Source organism: Dendrobates tinctorius, unplaced genomic scaffold, assembly GCF_039654945.1.
Source record: "Dendrobates tinctorius isolate UK_male_01 unplaced genomic scaffold, ASM3965494v1 ptg000394l, whole genome shotgun sequence".
In the NCBI taxonomy this organism is placed as follows: domain Eukaryota; kingdom Metazoa; phylum Chordata; class Amphibia; order Anura; family Dendrobatidae; genus Dendrobates; species Dendrobates tinctorius.
In genome coordinates, this window is record NW_027362060.1 from 195,165 (window position 1) to 216,237 (window position 21,073).

Genomic DNA, 21,073 nt, shown 5'->3' on the forward strand with positions numbered 1-21,073 from the left:
CACCATGTCGCGATTGGAAAACCCCTGATGTACCTAAACAGTGGAAACCCCCCACAAATGACACCATTTTGGAAACTAGACCCCCTAAGGAACTTATCTAGATGTGTGGTGAGAACTTTGAACCCCCAAGGGCTTCACAGAAGTTTATAACATAAAGCCGTACAATTAAAAAATCATATTTTTTCCACAAAAATGATCTTTTCACCCTCAATTCTTATTTTTCCAAGGGTAACAGCACCCTAAAAGTTATTGTGCAATTTGTCCTGAGTACGCTGATACCCCACATGTGGGGGTAAACCACTATTTGGGCGCATGGCAGAGCTCGGAAGGGAAGCAGCGCCATTTGACGTTTTTGGCTGGAATTGAGATCGGACACCATGTCGCGATTGGAAAACCCCTGATGTACCTAAACAGTGGAAACCCCCCACAAATGACACCATTTTGTAAACTAGACCCCCCAAGGAACTTATCTAGATGTGTGGTGAGCACTTTGAACCCCCCAGTGCTTCACAGAAGTTTATAACGCCCGGGCGTGAAAATAAAAAATTCGTATTTTTTCCACAAACATGATCTTTTAGTCACCATTTTTTTTATTTTCCCAAGGGTAACAGGAGAAATTGGACCCCAAAAGTTGTTGTCCAATTTGTCCTGAGTATGCTGATACCCCATATGTGGGAGAAAACTACTGTATGGGCACACGTCGGGGATCGGAAGGGAAGTAGTGACGTTTTGGAATGCAGACATTGATGGAATGGTCTGCGGGTGTCATGTTGCCTTTGGAGAGCCCCTAATGTACCTAAACAGTGGAAAACCCCCACAAATGACCCCATTTTGAAAACTAGACCCCCTAAGGAACTTATCTAGATGTGAGGTGAGCACTTTGAACCCCCAAGGGCTTCACAGAAGTTTATAATGCCAGGGCATGAAAATAAAAAAATCGTATTTTTTCCACAAACATGATCAATTATTCCCCAATTTTTTTATTTTCCCAAGGGTAACAGGAGAAATTGAACCCCAAAAGTTGTTGTCCAATTTGTCCTGAGTAAGCTGACACCCCATATGTGGGAGAAAACTACTGTATGGACACACGTCAGGGCTCGGAAGGGAAGTAGTGACGTTTTGGAATGCAGACATTGATGGAATGGTCTGCGGGTGTCATGTTGCCTTTGGAGAGCCCCTAATGTACTTAAACAGTGGAAACCCCCCACAAATGACCCCATTTTGAAAACTAGACCCCCTAAGGAACTTATCTAGATGTGAGGTGAGCACTTTGAACCCCCAAGGGCTTCACAGAAGTTTATAATGCCAGGGCATGAAAATAAAAAAATCGTATTTTTTCCACAAACATGATCAATTATTCCCCAATTTTTTTATTTTCCCAAGGGTAACAGGAGAAATTGAACCCCAAAAGTTGTTGTCCAATTTGTCCTGAGTACGCTGACACCCCATATGTGGGAGAAAACTACTGTATGGACACACGTCAGGGCTCGGAAGGGAAGTAGTGACGTTTTGGAATGCAGACTTTGATGGAATGGTCTGCGGGTGTCATGTTGCCTTTGGAGAGCCCCTAATGTACCTAAACAGTGGAAACACCCACAAATGACCCCATTTTGGAAACGAGAACCCCTAAGGAACTTATCTAGATGTGTGGTGAGCACTTTGAACCCCCAAGGGCTTCACAGAAGTTTATAATGCCCGGGCATGAAAATAAAAAAATCGTATTTTTTCCACAAACATGATCAATTAGTCCCCAATTTTTTCATTTTCCCAAGGGTAACAGGAGAAATTGGACCGCAAAAGTTGTTGTCCAATTTGTCATGAGTATGCTGACACCCCATATGTGGGAGAAAACTACTGTATGGACACACGTCGGGGCTCGGAAGGGAAGCAGTGCCATTTTGGAATGCAGACTTTGATGGAATGGTCTGCGGGTGTCATGTGCGTTTGGAGAGCCCCTGATGTACCTAAACTATTGAAACTCCCCACAAGTGACCCCATTTTGGACACTAGACCCCCCCACGGAACTTATCTAGATGTGTGGTGAGCACTTTGAACCCCCAAGTGCTTCACAGAAGTTTATAACGCTCGGACGTGAAAATAAAAAAATCATTTTTTTCCACAAAAATGATATTTTTGCCCCCAATTTTTTATTTTCCTAAGGGTAACAGGAGAAATTTGACCCCAAAAATTGTTTTGCAATTTGTCCTGAGTAGGCTGATACCCTACATGTGGGGGTAAAACACTGTTTGGGCGCATGGCAGAGCTTGGAAGGGAAGGAGCACCATATGACTTTTTCAACTCAGAATTGGCTGGAATTGAGATCAGACGCCATGTTGCATTTGGAGAGCCCCTGATGTGCCCAAACAGTGGAAACCCCCAATTCTAACTCCAACCCGAACCCCAACACACCCCTAAGCCTAATCAGCCCTAACCCTAGCCCTAACCCAAGCCCTAACCCAAGCCCTAACCCTAGCCCTAACCCTAGCCCTAATGGAAAAATGGAAATAAATACATTTTTTTAATTTTATTATTTTTCCCTAACTAAGGGGGTGATAATGGGGGGTTTGATTTACTATTTATGGCGGTTTTTATTTTTGGCAGCTGTCGCACGCTAAAAGACGCTTTTTATTGTAAAAATAGTTTTTGCATCACCACATATTGAGAGCTATAATTTTTCCGTATTTTGACCCACCGAGTCATGTGAGGTCTTATTTTTTGCGGGACGAGTTGACGTTTTTATTGGTACCATTTTCGGGCACGTGACTTTTTTTATCGCTTTTTATTCCGATTTTTGGGGCGCAGAATGAACAAAAACCAGCCTTTCATGAATTTCTTTTGGGGGAGTGCGTTTACACCGTTCCGCGTGCGGTAAAATTGATAAAGCGGTTTTATTCTTCGGGTCAGTACGGTTACAGCGATACCTCATTTAGGTCGTTTTCTTATGTTTTGTCAGTTTTTTGCAATGAAAACTATTTTATATAAAAAATAATTATTTTTGCATCGCTTTATTCTGCGAGCTATAACTTTTTATTTTTTAGCTGATGTTGCTGTGTGGCGGCTCGTTTTTTGCGGGACAAGATGACGTTTTCAGCGGTACAATGGATATTTATATGCGTCTTTTTGATCGCGCGTTATTACACCTTTTGTTTGGCGGTATGATAATAAATCATTATTTTTTGCTTCGTTTTTTATTTTTTAAGGGGTTCGCTAAAGGGGTTAACTAATGGGACAGTTTTATAGGGCGGGTCGTTACGGACGCAGCGATACCTAATATGTGTCCTTTTATTGTTTTGGTTTTTTTTATTTTCAAAAAATGAATTTATTGGGGAATATTTTTTTTTTTTTTACTAATTTATTTGGCGATTTTTTTAAAATTATTTTTACACTTTTTTTTTATTTTTTTTTTTACTTTATTACATAGTCCCAGGTGGGACATCACTGTCCTGTGACAGATCGCTGATCTGTCACATCACAGATCACTGTGACAGATCAGCAATCTGTCACAGGCATTGAAGAAGACTTCCTCTTGCCTGCGCTTTGCAGGCACTGAGGAAGCCAGCTTCCTCCAGGCCCCCGTCGCCATCTTGGATTCGGGGGCCTGGAGGAAAGGAGCCCCCCGCAGCAGCGCTGCACATTGCGCTGCCGTGGGGGGCTCCGGGAAGCACGGAGGGAGCCCCCTCCCTGCCGATGCTTCCCTTTAACTCCCGGTACACCGCGATCATGTTTGATCACGGTGTGCAAGGGGTTAACGTGTCGGGGGCGGTCCGTGACCGCCCCTGACACATTGTGCCGGGTGTCAGCTGTGATAATCAGCTGACACCCGGCCGCGATCAGCGGCGCTCACCACGTGGGCGCCGCTGATCTCGGTAGACGTACTATCCCGTCCATGGGCATAGGCCCATGGACGGGACAGTACGTCGGATATCAGGAAGGGGTTAAAGGATCGATTAAAGGATCTGGGAATGTTTAGCTTGCAAAAAAAATACTAATGGTACCGTTACACTTAGCGATGTACCAGCGATCCCGACAACGATATGGATCGCTGGTGCATCGCTAAGTAGTCGCTAGTGAGCTGCCACACAGGCAGATCTCACCAGCGACATAGCAGGAGTCGGGGGTCGCTACTTACCTGTCAGACGCGGCGATCCTGACGTCCTCCCGCCCGCGTTCACGTGTCGCTCGTCGGCGCCACAGTAAGCCCAGCAGGAAGCGCCCGACAAGAAATGGTCCGGGACGTGCTCGCGTGACCAGCGATGAGCAGCAGGGGAGCCGGTCGGAGGTAAGTATCAGACATAGTGATATCGCTAGCAATATCGCTGCTGCGTCACAAAATCGGTGACGTTACAGCGATATTGCTAGCGATATCGCTATGTGTAATGGGGGCTTAAGAGGAGACTTAATAGGTGTGCAAAAATATCTGAAGGGATGTCACAGTGTAGGGCAGAGCAGGGTTCTCAAACTCGGCAGAGTAAATGGGCCGCACATAAAAAAAGATTTAAGCTGGCGGGTCACATTCCTTTCAAACGTCAGTCAGTCACAATTGATAGCGGTATCTAAGGGGTTAAAAGGCCACAATCGGTGCTAATACCGATCATGGCCGTTCAAATAGGTTGTCAGCTGCGATGTACAGCTTACCTCAGCGGATGACAGGCGCTATCATCTCGCTGTACACGCACAGCCACCTGCAAAATCCAGCAATGGGGGGAGTCACGCCTCTGCTCTCTGCGCGCTGGCGTGATGTCATTATACAGCGCCAGAGGGATGTCATCACGCAGGGCCACAGACTCTACGGAGCGGCGCACTCCTCCTCTCGTCTATCGTGAGCAGTGGCGTAACTACAAAGTTATGGGCCCTGGTGCGAACTTTCAAATGGGGCCCCTCCCCATGCCAAAATACACGCACATCTCCACTCAGAACACCTCATACACACGTGGCTCCGCTCCACACACCTCGTACTCGCGTGGCTCGGCACACCTCGCACACGCGCGGCTCTGCTCCGTACACTTCATACACACGGCTCCGCTCCATGCACCTTGTACACACAAGGCTCCGCTCCCTACACCTCGGTCCTCGTACACACACAGCTCCGCTCCATACACCTCGTACACGCACGGCTCCGCTCCGTACACTTCATACACACAGGGCTCCGCTCCGTACATCTCGTACACACATGGCTCCGCTCCCTACACCTCGATCCTCGTACACACACGGCTCCGCTCCGTACACCTCGTATACACACGGCTTCGCTCCCTACACCTCGGTCTTCGTACACACAAGGCTCCTCTCCGTACACCTCGTACACACACGGCTCTGCTACATCCACCTTGTAAACCCCTCCTGACCCCACATAAACTTACCCGCATCCAGCACCATGGCAACCAGCACAGACAGCAGCGTCCTGCATACACTGAGGCCCCTGATCAAGTGACCTCTGACTCCTCCCCCTCCTGTGACCTCATCCCAGGTCCTGTGCACACAGAGCAGCCATCGCACGCTCCTGAATTTGCGCCTTCCCCCTTCTACCTGCCTCAGGGCGTGAGACATGTGGTGCACCGCGGGCCGCAGATGACTGCCTCAGGGCCGCGAGTAGTGCGTTTGAGACGTCTGGTGTAGAGGGATCATCCTTAGTCTCATTTGTACACCTGAAAAGCAATGGAATGAAACTGAAAGAGAGAAGATACAGATTAGATATTAGAAAAAAACTTTTTTACTAGGGGATCAATGAGGGTAATCGTTGAGTGAAATAGGCTGCCATGAGAGGTGGTGAGCTCTCCTTCAATGGAAGTCTTCAAACAGAGGCTGGACAGACATCTGTCTGAGATGCTTTAGTGAATCCTGCAGTGCATTGAACAGGGGGTTGGATACGATGTCCTTGAGGTCCCTTCCAACTCTATCATTCTATGAATCCTTTTGGGCATGCTATCAGATTCAAACATGTGTGGACCGAAATTTGATCTCAGGTCCAGGGATTCAAATTTTTAACAACAGGTTCTGTGTTTGTTTGTAGGAAAACCACACCCATTTTTAAGCCACACCCATTCACACACACTTTTTCCGCAAACATATACAGTACAAGAAGGGGCGCAGTCAAACAGTTGAAAAAAAATAAATTGGAATGAGATCAGAACAGTGCACATTCTCCAAGTGTGACAGCTGCATATATTTCTATGCAGCTGTCTCACTTGACTGACCGGCTGGCCAGGCTGTGCACTACATTCTACAGTATAATGGCCCCACATGATGCTGCATACAGTATAATGGCCCCATATACTGCTCCATACTGTATAATGGTTCCACATGATGGTGCATACAATATAATGGCCCCATATACTGCGCCACACTGGCCCCACATGATGCTGCATTCAGTATAATGGCCCCACATGATGCTCCATACTGTATAATGGTCCCATATACTTCTTCATACTGTATAATGGCCCCACATGATGCTGCATACAGTATAATGGCCCCATATACTGCTTCATACAGTTTTATGACCCCACATGATGCTGCATACAGTATAATGGCCCCACATGATGCTGCATACAGTATAATGGCCCCATATACTGCTCCATACTATATAATGACCCCACATGATGCTGCATACAGTATAATGGCTCCACATGATTCTGCATACAGTATAATGGCCCCTTATACTGCTCCAAACAGTATAATGGCCCCACATGGGCTCATTCTCATCCTCCTCCCCCTGGGCTAATTCTCCCCCCCCGTCCCCCTTGTATGCATGGCTGGGCTCATTCTCATCCTCCCCCCGTCCCCCTTGGATCTTTGTCATCCTCCTCCCGTCCCCCTGGGCTCATTCTCATCCTCCCACCATCCCCCTGGGCTCATTCTCATCCTCCCCCCATCCCCCTGGGCTCATTCTCAACCTCCTCCCCCTACTTTGTATGCATGGCTGGGCTCACCTGAATTCTCCCGCGGTCCCTGCATGTAAATCCAGGCGCCTGTATCCTCTTCCTGTATGAGCGGTCACATGGTACCGCTCATTAAGGTCATGAATATGGACACCACACCTATAGGAGAGTGGCGTCCATATTCATTAGTGTAATGAGCGGTACCACGTGACCGCTCACACAGGAAGACTAGAGGATACCAGCGTACGGAGCTGCAGGCACCGCTGGAGGAGGTGAGTATGATGTCTTGGGGAGGAGGGAAGGAGGGACCGACCACGGACTCATATTAAAAAAAAAAAAAAAAAAAAACTTGCCCCACTGCCACTCGGCCCAGCCCGCCCCTGGTGGCAGTATCGGATCGCGGCTCTGAGTCTCTCCGCTTCGGGGAAGCGGCTGCTTTTTTAACAAGCAGTTCTATGGAACGGGGGAGAACCGGCTGAATCCCGCCCCTGCTCAGGTCTCTTCTACACATTCCCAAAATTGTTGCATACTGGTCCAATCACTTGGGTATGAATACAGTTTTTAATTCAATTATACACCAAAGGGCTTTGATTGGGTTGAGGTCATTTAACAATTTCTTTGCCAATCTCAATGTATGCTTCATGTTGGTTTTCTGTTGGAACACTTTGTCGTCCTTTTCATACCCATAGTACTTGAGTGTATGAAGTAACTCATCTGGTAGGATACTCACATAAAGCTTAGCATTGAGACCAACATCGATCCTTGACAAGTATCCAATGCCTTTGGCTGTGAAACAACCTCATATCATCAAGCTTCCTTCACCGAACTTGACATTTCCTTCAAATTCTCAATCCGTTAGCCCCTTTTTTCTTTCAGACCCATTTGCACCTATCAGAGCCTAGTCTATTGACTTTTGTGTCATCGCTCTAAATCACCCGTTTTAAATATTTAAATGTCCACTTTTTGTACTTGTTTGCAAACTCGAACCAATGCTTCTTATGACAATATTGAAGCTGAGGCTTCTTCACCTTTTTTCGGGCCACCATTCTCGACTTGTGTAATGTGCGTTCATCGACGTCTGTGATCTTACTATTATGAAACATACAAGTCACCTCTACTGCCGTGTTTGTCGCCCCAGAACTCATAGACCTTGGGATGAGTCGACTTGTTAACTCCCATATTTTGTCTGGATGTTCACCTTTTGGCTTCTGAATGGATATACAGACTTCATTTCTGTCACGGATGTGGTTTGTGGGACCTTTGTGCAACGGACCGCGGAGAGCCTGGAGGGACGTGATTAAATGAGCATCTGACTGTTCACTAGAGCATCTGATGGTGAGCTTAGACTCGGCTCCTAATGAACACCAGGTGCCACTCCAGGACAGATCATATGACGTGCAGCATCTCTACCCAGAAGACAGAGTTTGTACCAGAATGCAGCAGAGTTTGTATCAGAATGCAGCAGAGTTTGCACCAGAGTGCAGCAGGCAGAGTTTGCACCAGAGTGCAGCAGGCAGAGTTTGCACCGGAGTGCAGCAGGCAGAGTTTGCACCGGAGTGCAGCAGGGACTGGTATGCAACCTTTCACAACATAGACTACAAAACAGGAAGGTTGCTCAGGCACCTCCCCACTGGGAAGGAAGCAATATATACATAATTTCCTACAGCCATTGGCTGGGGAGCAAATAGCAAGTGCACGCATTGGCCCTTTAAGAGAGCGGGAGCGCATGCACGTGTCCTTAGAACATGGCTGGAGGTCCGCCTGGAAGCATGCACAGCATGGTGAAGGGAAGAACTGACTGCAGCACGGGTGAGTGAAGAGACATGCCGGAGATCCTGCCTGTCAGATCAGGGATCCAGAGTGGTGCTAACAATTTCACATTCTTCCAACTGTTATTTCACTCTCATAACGCAGTTTGGCAATTTTCTTGGCCAGGAAACCGCTATCGATGAGCTGGATGATGCTGTTGCTCTTTTCTTGGGAAATCGCCTTAATGGCTGCTCCTCGATTCGAGCCAATGACCTTTCACTTGGGAATCAACCTAATAATACACTGAGCTATTAGATTAGGTAGTGTGAGAACAGGTTTTATTCTGTAGTATTCAGGAAGAAAAACATTGTTCAACCGCCAGGAGAAAAACAATAACAATGCAGTGACATGACAAGAACCTGCATCAGTAATCACATGCTAAATAGTTGCAAATCAAATATATGTATGAGATAGCCAAGGAGATTGTGTATAAAATGATGGTAGACCCACCATCAAAGAAGTAGTGGATAGTGAGATAAGGGAATCTCTCAGCAAGTTTTTTCTACCTTATCTGAGAGCAGCCTAATGTAGGCGAAGAGAAGCTAAATCCAATGGTGTATTACATAGATTACTGCGTGCAGCCGTTCTGACACAGATTTTAGATTTAGCATGGAGCAGAGCTAAGAAAGCTAGCCCCACCCACACCAGGCTCTCCATGTACAAAGGCCACAAACAGAAAGGTGCTTATCACAGATGGGGTGTGTTGGACCAGGGTTCAAGAGAGTGGCTAGTAACAGTAATGATAAGCTCCTGGTGCTAAAATTATCATTGTAGAAAACAAAACCTGATTAAGAGAGGCCTCACTAAAATCTGTGTTTTAACCCCTACCTCATGCTGTCTTCAGATTACATAGCAAAAACCTGCTGACAGATTCCCTTTAATTTCTTTACAAGAAATAATTTCAATCCCAAACCATTAACATCACTAAACAGTTATTCTGTCAACCACATTTACTAGGAACTGGATTGAGACCCACTCTCCTCCAATATGTACAGTATGTCAGCCAAGCAGCCCAGCCAGATATATGTTACGAAACTCCAGGAACTCAGCTTTGAGATCTCAGGCCAGTGTGACATATTTCAGCCATGGAAACCCCATACATGACAATTTTATGTAACATTTCTTGCTCCGGCATTGCTTCTGGAGACAGTTTGTAGCTAATAAAGCTAAAACTAAAAACTGATTAACTTAATGTGCTTTCTGATACAATGACTCACTGTCTCATTCTGTAAGCTTGTGTGGTCTTCCATAACATGGCTAAGCAGCTAGTTAGGGGGCTGTTACAAACAACGATATTAAAATGACATTGTTACGTGTGACATGTAGCAACGATCAACGATCAGATGGCTGATCGTTAATTGTTGCTTAATGCTCTGGGCCATAATTCTGTCATAGGTCTTCCACTAGGCGCGCTGGTATCTAGGGTAAATAGTGGGTATTTAAGAGCCATGCGGCAGTTACCCAACCCAATTGAGCATGCATTTCTCTTCTTAAAGTCTAAACTTCCATCAGAAAGGCCCACAAACAAACAGCAACTGAAAACCACCGCAGTGAAGGCCTGGCAGAGCATCAAAAAGGAGGAAACACAGCGTCTGGTGATGTCCATGAGTTCAAGACTTCAGGCAATCATTGCCAACAAAGGGTTTTCAATCAAGTACTAGAAATTAACATTTTATTTACAATTATTTAATCGTCCAATTACTTTTGGTCCCTTTAAAAAACAGGGTGGCACATGTTAAGGAGCTGAAACTCCTAAACCCTTCATCCAATTTTAATGTTGATACCCTCAAATGAAAGCTGAATGTCTGAACTTCAACTGCATCTGAATTGTTTTGTTTAAAATTCATTGTGGTAATGTCTAGAACCAAAATTAGAAAAATGTTGTCTCTGTCCAAATATATATGGACTTAACTGTATAGTGAGGACATGATGTTAGACACAGCATTTAGACAATCGCTGGTGTTTTCTAGAAAGGCAGGCATGATGTCAGGAGAAGAAGCATATAATGTCATCAGCATAGAGATGGTACTGGAAACCAAATCTACTGATTGTTTGACCAATAGGGGCAGTGTACAAGGAGAAGAGGAGGAGGCCTAGGACTGGTCCTTGAGGAACCCCAACAGTAAGGGGAAGATGAGAGGAGGAGAAACCAGCAAAAGATACAGTAAAAGAGCGGTCAGAGAGATAGGAGGAGACACAGGAGAGAACGGTGTCCTTGAGGCCAATGGAACGGAGCATAGTGAGGAGGAGCTGATGATCCACAGTGTCGAATGCTGCAGAGAGATCCAAGAGAATTAGCATGGAGTAATGACCATTTGATTTAGCTGTTAGTAGATCATTAGAGAGTATAATCTAACTCTTTTTTCTTATCTTTCAGGTTACATGGGGGGGGGCTTATCTACAGCATTACAGAATGCTGTAGATAAGCCCCTGATGTCGATGCCAGCAGCTCGTAGGCCAAACAAAAGTGACAGATTCCCTTTAATATAAAGTGCTGGTGCTTCAATGCCTAACATATAAGAATGTATGAGGATGCAAAATGGTTAATGGCATTATATCTACTATTATAATAGATCATTTATAGTTTTAAATCTAAAGGATATATATCCTAACAATCATAGCAATTGCATCCCTGAATACACACTTACCCATTGTTCCCCAAATGTGTCACCAAGCCAATAGCCCCAACATTGCTTCGCATTGGTTTCATTAGGGGGCCATAGATGGAAGTTTGTCCTAGCTATCATTTATATAATCCCCATCACAGTTGTACAAAATATTGATCTTACATGCAGTGCATGTGTCACATTGTCTTCTCCGGAAGCTGCATCACATCCGGCCGCCCATGACGATGCAGGTCACGGTGAACTCCCCAATGACGTCATTGACCCATGCACTTCATAATCAGGAGCCGCCAGCGATGCTTTGATGTGCACAGATCATTTCCTGTCCAGAGACACAGGAAGTGCCTATCAGATAAAATGGGTACCATATTAGGTATGGGCGCAAGAAAGGGCAGTTATTTAACATTGCACACACAGTCCACAAACAAAAGGATGACATTTATAAAGATTTGACACAATCTAGAGTCATGAATAATCACTATACCAGTGTGTGCGATGCAAAGTAAGTAAAGTGATGAAATTAGGGTAGTTTCACATTAACGTTTACGGTCACAGCGTCGGGCTGCGCACGGCCGCCTCAAAGCCCCGCCCCCTGCCGCGCCTCCACCGGTAGCTCCGCCTACGGGCGCATGACACTGCATGCGTCCTGCTTCCTTTATCTTTAGCACTAGGGACGCAGACCGAGCGCAGGTATGCATTTGGCAGTGCATGCGTCCTTTTGACGCTGTGCCGACCAGCACCAGACGCAACCTGTAGCAATTTGGTGCGGTCGGCGCAGCGTCAAAAGGACGCATGCCCCGCCAAACGCATACCTGCGCTCGGCCTGCGTCCCCAGTGCTAAAGATAGGGGACGCAGGACGCATGCAGCGTCATGCGCCCGTAGGCGGAGCTACCGGCGGAGGCGCGGCAGGGGCGGGGCTTAGCGGCGGCTGTGCACAGCCCGACGCTGCGGCCGTAAACGCTAATGTGAAACTACCCTTAGGAAAGGGGACTACAAAACCCACAGTGTTATTTAAAGACAGTGCATATAATAAGAAAAATAAAACAAAAACACAAACATCCCACATTTCATAGATTATATAATCTCCATATAAGAATAATGAAGTTCATACACATATAAAGCAATCAAGAAATGTGCAACTAAACAAAAACAACTGAATATATTTAGGGCCATACAGAATTCATGATTTAGCGACATCATCTTTAGGTCATTCCAATACATCCCTTGCTTGGTGAAGATGAACCTGGTATATGGTAAATGCTTTTATAGGAACAAAATCAATGATACACCTTGTCACACGATTAAAAACTGGAAACAAAAGACACACAAATTAAAATCAATCCAGAGACCACATATTTTTATAAAAAGGAAATGAAGCTTAACTGTTCATTAAGGCCCGCTGGCACCATAGTGTCCAAAACCGAAATCCATCGGCACCCCCTTTGTGCAAGAATACGTTAAGCTTCCCGAAACGTATCCTGTAAATTCCCAAGATTTTAAGTTTATTGAGGTTACAATTGTGGCATGAATTAAAATGTCGTGTGATCGTTTTTAAAGTACTTGGGTCATCCACATCGTCGGTGGCCACGATATCTCTTACGTGTTCGTGTGTCCTCACTCGTAACTCCAGAGACGTTAATCCAATGTAGATCAGACTGCACATACTTCGGGCGTAATGTATCACATGTGTCGTACTACAGGTGATATAGTCCTTAAATATAAATTCTCTGAGGCCATCCGACGATGTGAATGATACAGCCCGGACTAAGTTCTTACATGCCAGACAGTCACCACAGGGAAAGAAACCTGCTTTGTTTCCCCACAAGGAAGATGTTTTGAGGTTTAGTCACAGAGGCTGTTTTTACATTCAAGGATCGTTTCTTGACCCAAGTATTTTAACAATGTTCCCACTACAGTTTAAGTCATGGCACAATTGTAACCCCAATGAACTTAAAATCTGGGGAATTGACAGGATACATTTTGGGATCAGGGGTGGGGACGTTAAACGTATTCTTGCACAAAGGGGGTGCCGATGGATTTCGGTTTTGGACACTATGGTGCCAGCGGGCCTTAATGAATAGTTGAGCTTCATTTCCTTTTTATAAAAATATGTGGTCTCTGGATTGATTTTAATTAGTGTGTCTTTTGTGTCCAGTTTTTAATCGTGTGACAAGGTGTATCATTGATTTAGTTCCTATCAGTTTCATCCTCACCAAGCAAGGGATGTATTGGAATGACCGCCCCATTACTACATGTGACATTCACGCTTTACTACACGACCTTTGCTTCAGTAATGACTTTGCATTGATATACTTCCTTTTATCCTTATATACGCCTTTGTATGTTTAATAAAGATATTCTTTTGAATGATACTATGGACTCTAAACTCCATGTTAATTGTATTCATCCTAGTATAGGAGTGTCCGTGTGATACCATGTAAGGTCCTGTTAACCTAGGCATAGGTCCTTATAATATACGCTTGATCTTTAATAGGTTTTCTGTTTTGATATTGTATCATATAATATCTATGTAAGTCTCAGGGTAACTTCACCAAGTATGGGTTCACCCAAGGAAGATCTGCTGTTGATATTGTGTATATTCTGGTGCTGTAATCTGAATCTGAAATTTGACAAAGGTCAGTTATGCCTGAAAATCATTTATGGGGTCCACGGGCACAATTTTAGGGGGAGTTGTTGGATAGATAGAATGGTAATGGTATTCACTATTAATAGAGATAAATTGGTCTGACTACGTTGTGGTGGGCACAGCGCCATGGAGTCTAGGAGCGTGGGCAGGTGAGTTATTGTCTCATCTGGAAGAAAATGTTACGTAAGTCTCATAAAGAAAATTATATAAACAAATTTCATGCCACTCCCAAATGTGGTACTTTCCGATCTTCCCTGTTTCCAGTGCAACAACATATTAACCCTTTCATGACAGCCAATATGTATATTTACTGACCTGAGATATGAGACTATCATCCCCATACAGGTGACAATCCAACAGCTGTCGGCTGTCCACTATATCTGACAACTTGCTGTATCACAAATGATCGGTGTTGGCACCATCCATATCTGTTTAGCCCCTTAGTTGCTGCTGTCAAAAGTGACTACATCAAATAAATGGTTAATAGATTGTGGGGGGCGTGCTCTTTAATCAAATTGACACACCGAGATCATGATTGTGTGGTCCTGATGTTTGCCATAGCTGTTCATGGCCAAATAGCAGCCTTAGAGTCTGCCGGCTACAGCGGCCAGTTCAGAAGTTAGCGACATCTAGGTGGTAAACAAACACTTTTTTATTCTGGCTATACCACTTTGCATTAATTCCTGAAAATCACCTGAAGGGTTAATAAACTACCTGACAGCAGTTTTCAATATGTCAGGGGGTTCAGTTTTTAAAATGGTATCATGTTTGGGGTTTTCCAATATATAGCACCCCCAAAGTCACTTCAAACCTTGATAGGTCCCTCAAAAAAATAAATTTTGTAAATTTCCTTGAAAAAATGAAAAATTATTGCTACATTTTTAAACATCCTAAAAGGCTAACAAAATAGATTAGCGTTTTAAAAATGGTGCTGATGTAAGGCAGACATGTTGGAAATGTTAATATACTCATATAAAACAACCACAAGCCTAGTGCAGGCACTTCCCAATGATCAATAAATCCTACAAAAACTGAAAGTCAACGCCCAATATATATTAATTATAATCCATCTTTATTCAAACAAACATGTTATTTTATAAAAAATAAACAATGGAGATATATACAAAAAAAAGACTACTTTCACAGGTCACAACAAGTACAATTATATCCTATTCAAGGTGTTGCATATAATTACTTCAGGAACAGGTGCATACGTTAAAGTACAAGTTGCCATAAACTTAAGCCTACAACATTTATGTATTAATCCCTGCATACTGAGCAACACACAGGTGCCCACACAATTGGATTGAAAAAAGTTTTTTAAAGTATTGAAAAAATTCCTCCTACAAATATATATAGGTATAGCGCACAATACACACCAAGGAATTATCAATGACAAATTATTTAATTTTTCGCTTGCAAAGTGCGATAGTGCATAGCAGCAGAAAAAACAAAAATGTTTTTTTCAATATCAGATAATAAACACCTAAAGTGCAGATGTATAAGGCTAATTGCAAAGATTAAATTCTATGTATAGCAGTGGCATAAAAACCAATAATTAGATCTATAAGGTGCAAATAGTGCCCAACAGCATTTACAATTAGTGGAGATTATTATATCAAATAAAAAGTCATAGTGTAGAAAGTCACACCAAGGAAATTGTACTTGACCTGAGAGCAGTCCTGATGCCCCGACGCGCGTTTCGCGTGTAGCTTCTTCCTTATGGGGGTACATGACTTTTTATTTGATATAAAAATCTCCACTAATTGTAAATGCTGTTGGGCACTATTTGCACCTTATACATCTAATTATTGGTTTTTATGCCACTGCTATACATAGAATATAATCTTTGCAATTTTCCTTATACATCTGCACTTTAGGTGTTTATTATCTGATGTAGAAAAAAACTTTTTTGTTTTTTTCTGCTGCTATGCACTATCGCACTTTGCAAGCTAAAAATTAAATAATTTGTCATTGATAATTCCTTGGTGTGTATTGTGCGCTATACATATATATATTTGTAGGAGGATTTTTTTTAATACTTTAAAAAACTTTTTTCAATCCAATTGTGTGGGCACCTGTGTGTTGCTCAGTATGCAGGGATTAATACATAAATGTTGTAGGCTTAAGTTTATGGCCACTTGTACTTTAAAGTATGCACCTGTTCCTGAACTAATTATGTGCAACACCTTGAATAGGATATAATTGTACTTGTTGTGACCTGTGAAAGTAGTCTTTTTTTTGTATATATCTCCATTGTTGATTTTTTACAAAATAACATGTTTGTTTGAATAAAGATGGATTATAATTAATATATATTGGGCGTTGACTTTCAGTTTTTGTAGGATTTATGTTGGAAATGTTATTTATTAATGGTTTTCTGTGATATGACTATCTGGATTAAAGGGATAATCATTCGAAGTTTGAAAATTGCAATTTTTTTTTACATTTTTGTCAAGTTTCTGATATTTTTTTATAAATAAACACAAAATATATCAATCTAAATTTATCACTATCATAAATTATAATGTGCCATGAAAAAACAGTCTCCAAATCACTGGGATTTGTTGAAGCATTCCAGAGTTATTACCACATAAAGTGACATTGGTCAGAATTTAAAAAATTGGCCCGGTCACAAAGGGGTTAAAGGGAAAGGTCATTCTTTATCCATACTCGGGAAAACGTAAGCATAGCATATCAGAGACCGCATTTCCAAACACAATTCCACAATTTGGTGCAAGAACTTGATGTTACCAGTACCACAGCATTTTCATAATGAAATACCAGGTCTTTGAGCAGATAAACCAGTCAAGACAGAGAGGAGATCTTCTTCCGACTCTTAAAAAACGTGAGGCTTTTGGATACATGACCACTAGCGCTAAGGGGTCAATCGGAGTATCTTGGGCATGCTCGTATATTATGTTTGAGTCCCCGTGGCTCCATGACTTGCAGCTATTAAGACAGCCTCAAACATGCAGGGACTGCCCGTTTGTTAGGGAATCCCCGCGTGTTGAGTTGTCTAACAGCCACAAATCATGCAGCCACAGGGACTCGAACACAATATACGAGCGTGCCCAAGATACTTAGATAACATCCGAGCATGCTCGGATAAGACGTTATCCAAGTTTTGAACAGCTGACATGTGCCTCTAACAGCTGCGGGTGGAATCGCGATCCACCCTTGACTGTTAACTTGTTAAATGCTGCTGTCAATTTCTGACTCCGTCATGTGATCGCGGGTCACTGATAGGTCAGTATGACAACCAGAAGTCTCCAGCCGCCCGGTGGTCAGCGTTCATAGAAAGTGAGCAATTCTGCTACATACAGGCAATCTGATCATCGTCTGTATGTAGAAGAGCTGATCGGATTACGGCAGCTTCTAGTCTCCCATGGAGATTATTGAAACATGCCAATAGTAAAAAAAAAGTTTTAAAAAATATTAAATATAATAAAAAATATAATAGTTCAAATCACCCCCCTTTTGCCCCATTCAAACTAAAAAAATAACAAAAATCAAACATACACATATTTGGTATCACCGCGTTCAGAATCGCCTCATCTGTCAATATATAAAAAATAAATAAATAACCCGATCGCTAAACAGTGTAACAAGAAAGAAATTCAAAATGCCAGAATTGTTTTTTTGGTTGCCGCAACATTGCATTAAAATGCAATAACTGGCTATCAAAAGATTGTATCTGTATCAAAATGGTATCATTAGAAAGTCAGCTTGGCACGCAAAAAATAAGCCCTCATCCAACCCGAGATCATGAAAAATGGAGACGCTACGGGTATCGGAAAATGGCGCATTTTTTTTTTTAACCAACTTTGGAATTTTTTTCGCCACTGAAAGGGAAACTGTCACCAGGTTAGGCCGATATGAGATGCTATAATGCTGTATATCTGCTCCCAACCCAACCTGTAAGAGAAGAAAAAGGGGTGTCGCTCTTCTTGGTCCGGCGCCTCCCTTCTTCTTGTGATGCCGTCCTCCTTCTTGGTTCATGTGGATGACGCGTCCCTGCATCATCCACACAGTCTCCCCGGCATTGCGCTCCTGTGCAGGCGTACTTATCTGTCCTGTTGAGAGCAGAGCAAAGTCCTGCAGTGCGCGGGTGCTGGGTCTCTCTGACCTTTTCCGACACCTGCGCACTACAGTACTTAGCTCTGCCCTCAGCAGGACAGATAAGTACGCCAGCACAGGAGCGCAATGCCGGGGAGACTGTGTGGATGATGCAGGGACATGTTATCCACATGAAGCAAGCAGGAGGACGGCATTGCATGAAGATGGGAGGCACCGGACCAAGAAGAGTGGCACCCCTCAGACTGGATACTGTAGGTGAGTATAATAAAACTTATTTTTCTTCTCTTGCGGGTCGGATTGGGGGCTGAAATACAGCATTATAGAATGCTATATATCAGCCCTGAAAGGCAGTGGCCGCATCTCATATCGGCCAAACCTGGTAACAGGCTCCCTTTAAATAAAAAAGAACCTGGATGTGTTGGGTGTCTAAGAACTCGTAATGACCTGGAGAATCATAATGGCAGAGCAGTTTTAACATTTAGTGAATATGGTTAAAAAAAAAAGTGGGATTGCACTTTTTTTTGCAATTTCACGGCGCTTGGATTTTTTTTTTGTTTTCCAATACACGATATGTTAAAATCAATGGAGTCGTTCAAAAGTACAACTCGTCCCGCAAAAAAAAAGCCTTCACATGGCCATTTTGACCAAAAAATAAAAAAGTTATGGCTCTGGGAAGAAGGGGAGCGAAAAACGAAAACGCAAAAGCAGATATAGCCCTGGTCGTTAAGGGTTAAAAGGGCCCACTGCCACTCCTCTCCCTGGGGCCCATGAAAAGCTGGAGCTGTAGTTCTTCCATCTACAATGGTGACATACCCTGTGCTTGTAATTACAGTGAGTGTAACCCGACACTTCTCTGGGAGACTGAGCTTCCACTGCAGCCTGAAGCAGGTGGGGCGAGTTTCTACCGTGTTATCATTTTGTGCCTTCACACAGCAGACATTTTGGCTGCTCCAAAGATGTGACCTACTACACAGATGGGACTCCGGTAAAATGGCGGCGACAGTCGCCCGGATATCCCGAGGTGACGCCCTCTGTCTTATAAACAGACGGGCCCTAGTCTTGTGATGCGGTGACGTCACTTCATATGACCACAGTGTGAGTGAGCGGCTTCCTCGTACCGGACTGTGCGGCGCTCGCTGAATCCTGAGGCCCGGGCCGCCAGAGGACTAGCTGTGTGTGCGCAGACGCCATGACGAGCAGCAGGATGAGGAGGCTCGGGGAGGCCGCGCTGGGGGTCGCGCTCTTATTCGGTAAGTGCTCGGTGTCCGGGATGGTGGTGTCTGCAGCTGCCTGGCCGCCATTGTCCGCTCCCTCCAGGGATGCGTGTAGTCAGCAGATAGCGGGGAGCCTCTGCCTCACAGGAGTAGTGACCTGTATTGTGCCGCACACAGCGGCAGCTCGGGGGGCCGTGCACTCCCCCTATAGAGGGTCAGCGAGTTTCCATGGTGGGACCCTGCCCCGTTATGGCGATCACCCCCATAGTCCTGCCTGATAGTGGGGATCATCCAGCCCCACAGTCTGCCACTACTGCCCCTTGTGGTCGGGCCTTGCACTGCTGGGACTGTAAAGAACTCTTTCCTATGGAGGGCGATAAGTCCTGGGCCAGCCCCGTTACCCGCACTGACTGCAGACTGGTGTCCCCTACAGCTGCTCATTATATGGCCATCTGATGCCAGCGCTCTTGTGTGGAGGTCAGAAGATGTGGACGGAGTCCTGCTCGGCACAGGCCCTGCACGGGTCACGTGGGCTGCCACAGGCCGCTGCTGTCAGGGTCTGTATGCAGCCAGCGCCCTCTAGTGGGAACTGCAGTGACAATGGGGCACATGGAAGGCTACATTCCCAGCTTCCCACATTGACTTTTTCTCTTAGGCCTCTTTCACACTTCAGTTTTTTTGCATCAGTTATAATCCGCCAAAAAGGCAGACAAGCGGATCCGTTCTCAACTGATGTGAACGGATGTCACAGGATCCGGAGAGAGGGGGAATGAATTTTTTCTTGTTGTTTTGTCCGGCACCCAGAAAGAAATTCGGGTTAAATCAGTGTCTAGAGGATCCGCCAGAGAAAAAAACGTTGCAAGCTCCGTTTTTAATTCTTTGAGGATGGTGACGGACAGCAACTTTTGGCGGATCCTCAAAAAAACGGATGCAACGGACAGCAATCCGTCACAATCCGCCATTAATGCAAGTCAATGGGGGAAAAACGGATCCTCAAAAGAGAATTGAGGATCCGTTTTTTTCAAAACCTGGCGGATTGTGACTGATTGTAAAAAACGGAAGTGTGAAAGAGCCCTTAGGCCTTTTTCACATTTATGTTATTTGACGTCAGTGTAAGGCCTCTTTCACGCTTCCGTTTTTTACAATCAGTCACAATCCGCCAGGTTTTGAAAAAAACGGATCCTCAATTCTCTTTTGAGGATCCGTTTTTTCCCCCCATTGACTTGCATTAATGGGGGATTGTGACGGATTGCTGTCCGCTGCATCCGTTTTTTTTGAGGATCCGCCAAAAGTTGCTGTCCGTCACCATCCTCAAAGAATTCAAAACGGAGCTTGCAACGTTTTTTTCTCTGGCGGATCCTCCAGACACTGATTTAACCCGAATTTCTTTCTGGGTGCCGGACAAAACAAAAAAAATTAATTCTCTCCCTCTCTCCCGAACGGATCCGCTTGTCTGCCTTTTTGGCGGATTATAACTGATGCAAAAAAACTGAAGTGTGAAAGAGGCCTAAAGCCGCCAGAATGTGGAAAAAAAAAACCGGATCCGTTTCCTTTGTGGCACAAACGGAGGCCAACGGATCCGTTTTTTGACGGATCTGCATTATCAGCTAGAGGTGTAAATTTAAAGGGACACGAGCCTGGAAAAAGAGAGAGATATTATTCTGCCGCCAAAACGGAATTTGGCTGGCAAGGGGGCTTGCTCAGTGTTAAAAAGCAGATCTGTATGTTACACTAGGAATGAGAGCCATTTGGAACCTTACAAGGGCTTGTGGTATGGAAGCAGTGTTACAAATAATGGAGCCATTCAAAACTGTATTATATATAAT

At 44.3% G+C, this 21,073-nt stretch overlaps 1 protein-coding gene and 1 long non-coding RNA gene across 3 annotated transcripts in view; one reads left to right on the plus strand and one right to left on the minus strand.

The window, feature by feature from the left end:
- LOC141076181 (uncharacterized) overlaps positions 1-18,966 on the minus strand; it is a 29,412-nt gene extending 10,446 nt beyond the window's left edge. The window contains exons 1-3 of one of the 2 annotated variants that reach the window (XR_012227434.1): positions 18,847-18,966; positions 11,471-11,650; positions 8,942-10,954 (exon numbers count right to left, since the gene is read on the minus strand). This is a non-coding gene — a long non-coding RNA (uncharacterized lncRNA). Of the gene's footprint in view, positions 1-8,941; positions 10,955-11,470; positions 11,651-18,846 lie in introns of those variants that run through there. The other variant, XR_012227433.1, reaches the window with a different exon arrangement.
- Positions 18,967-19,086: 120 nt separating this feature from the next.
- LAMP1 (lysosomal associated membrane protein 1) overlaps positions 19,087-21,073 on the plus strand; it is a 34,157-nt gene continuing 32,170 nt past the window's right edge. Inside the window, exon 1 of the mRNA XM_073563532.1 lies at positions 19,087-19,283. Within this exon, the coding sequence (XP_073419633.1) occupies positions 19,223-19,283 (61 nt within the window). The 5' untranslated portion in view covers positions 19,087-19,222. The remainder of the gene's footprint in view (positions 19,284-21,073) is intronic.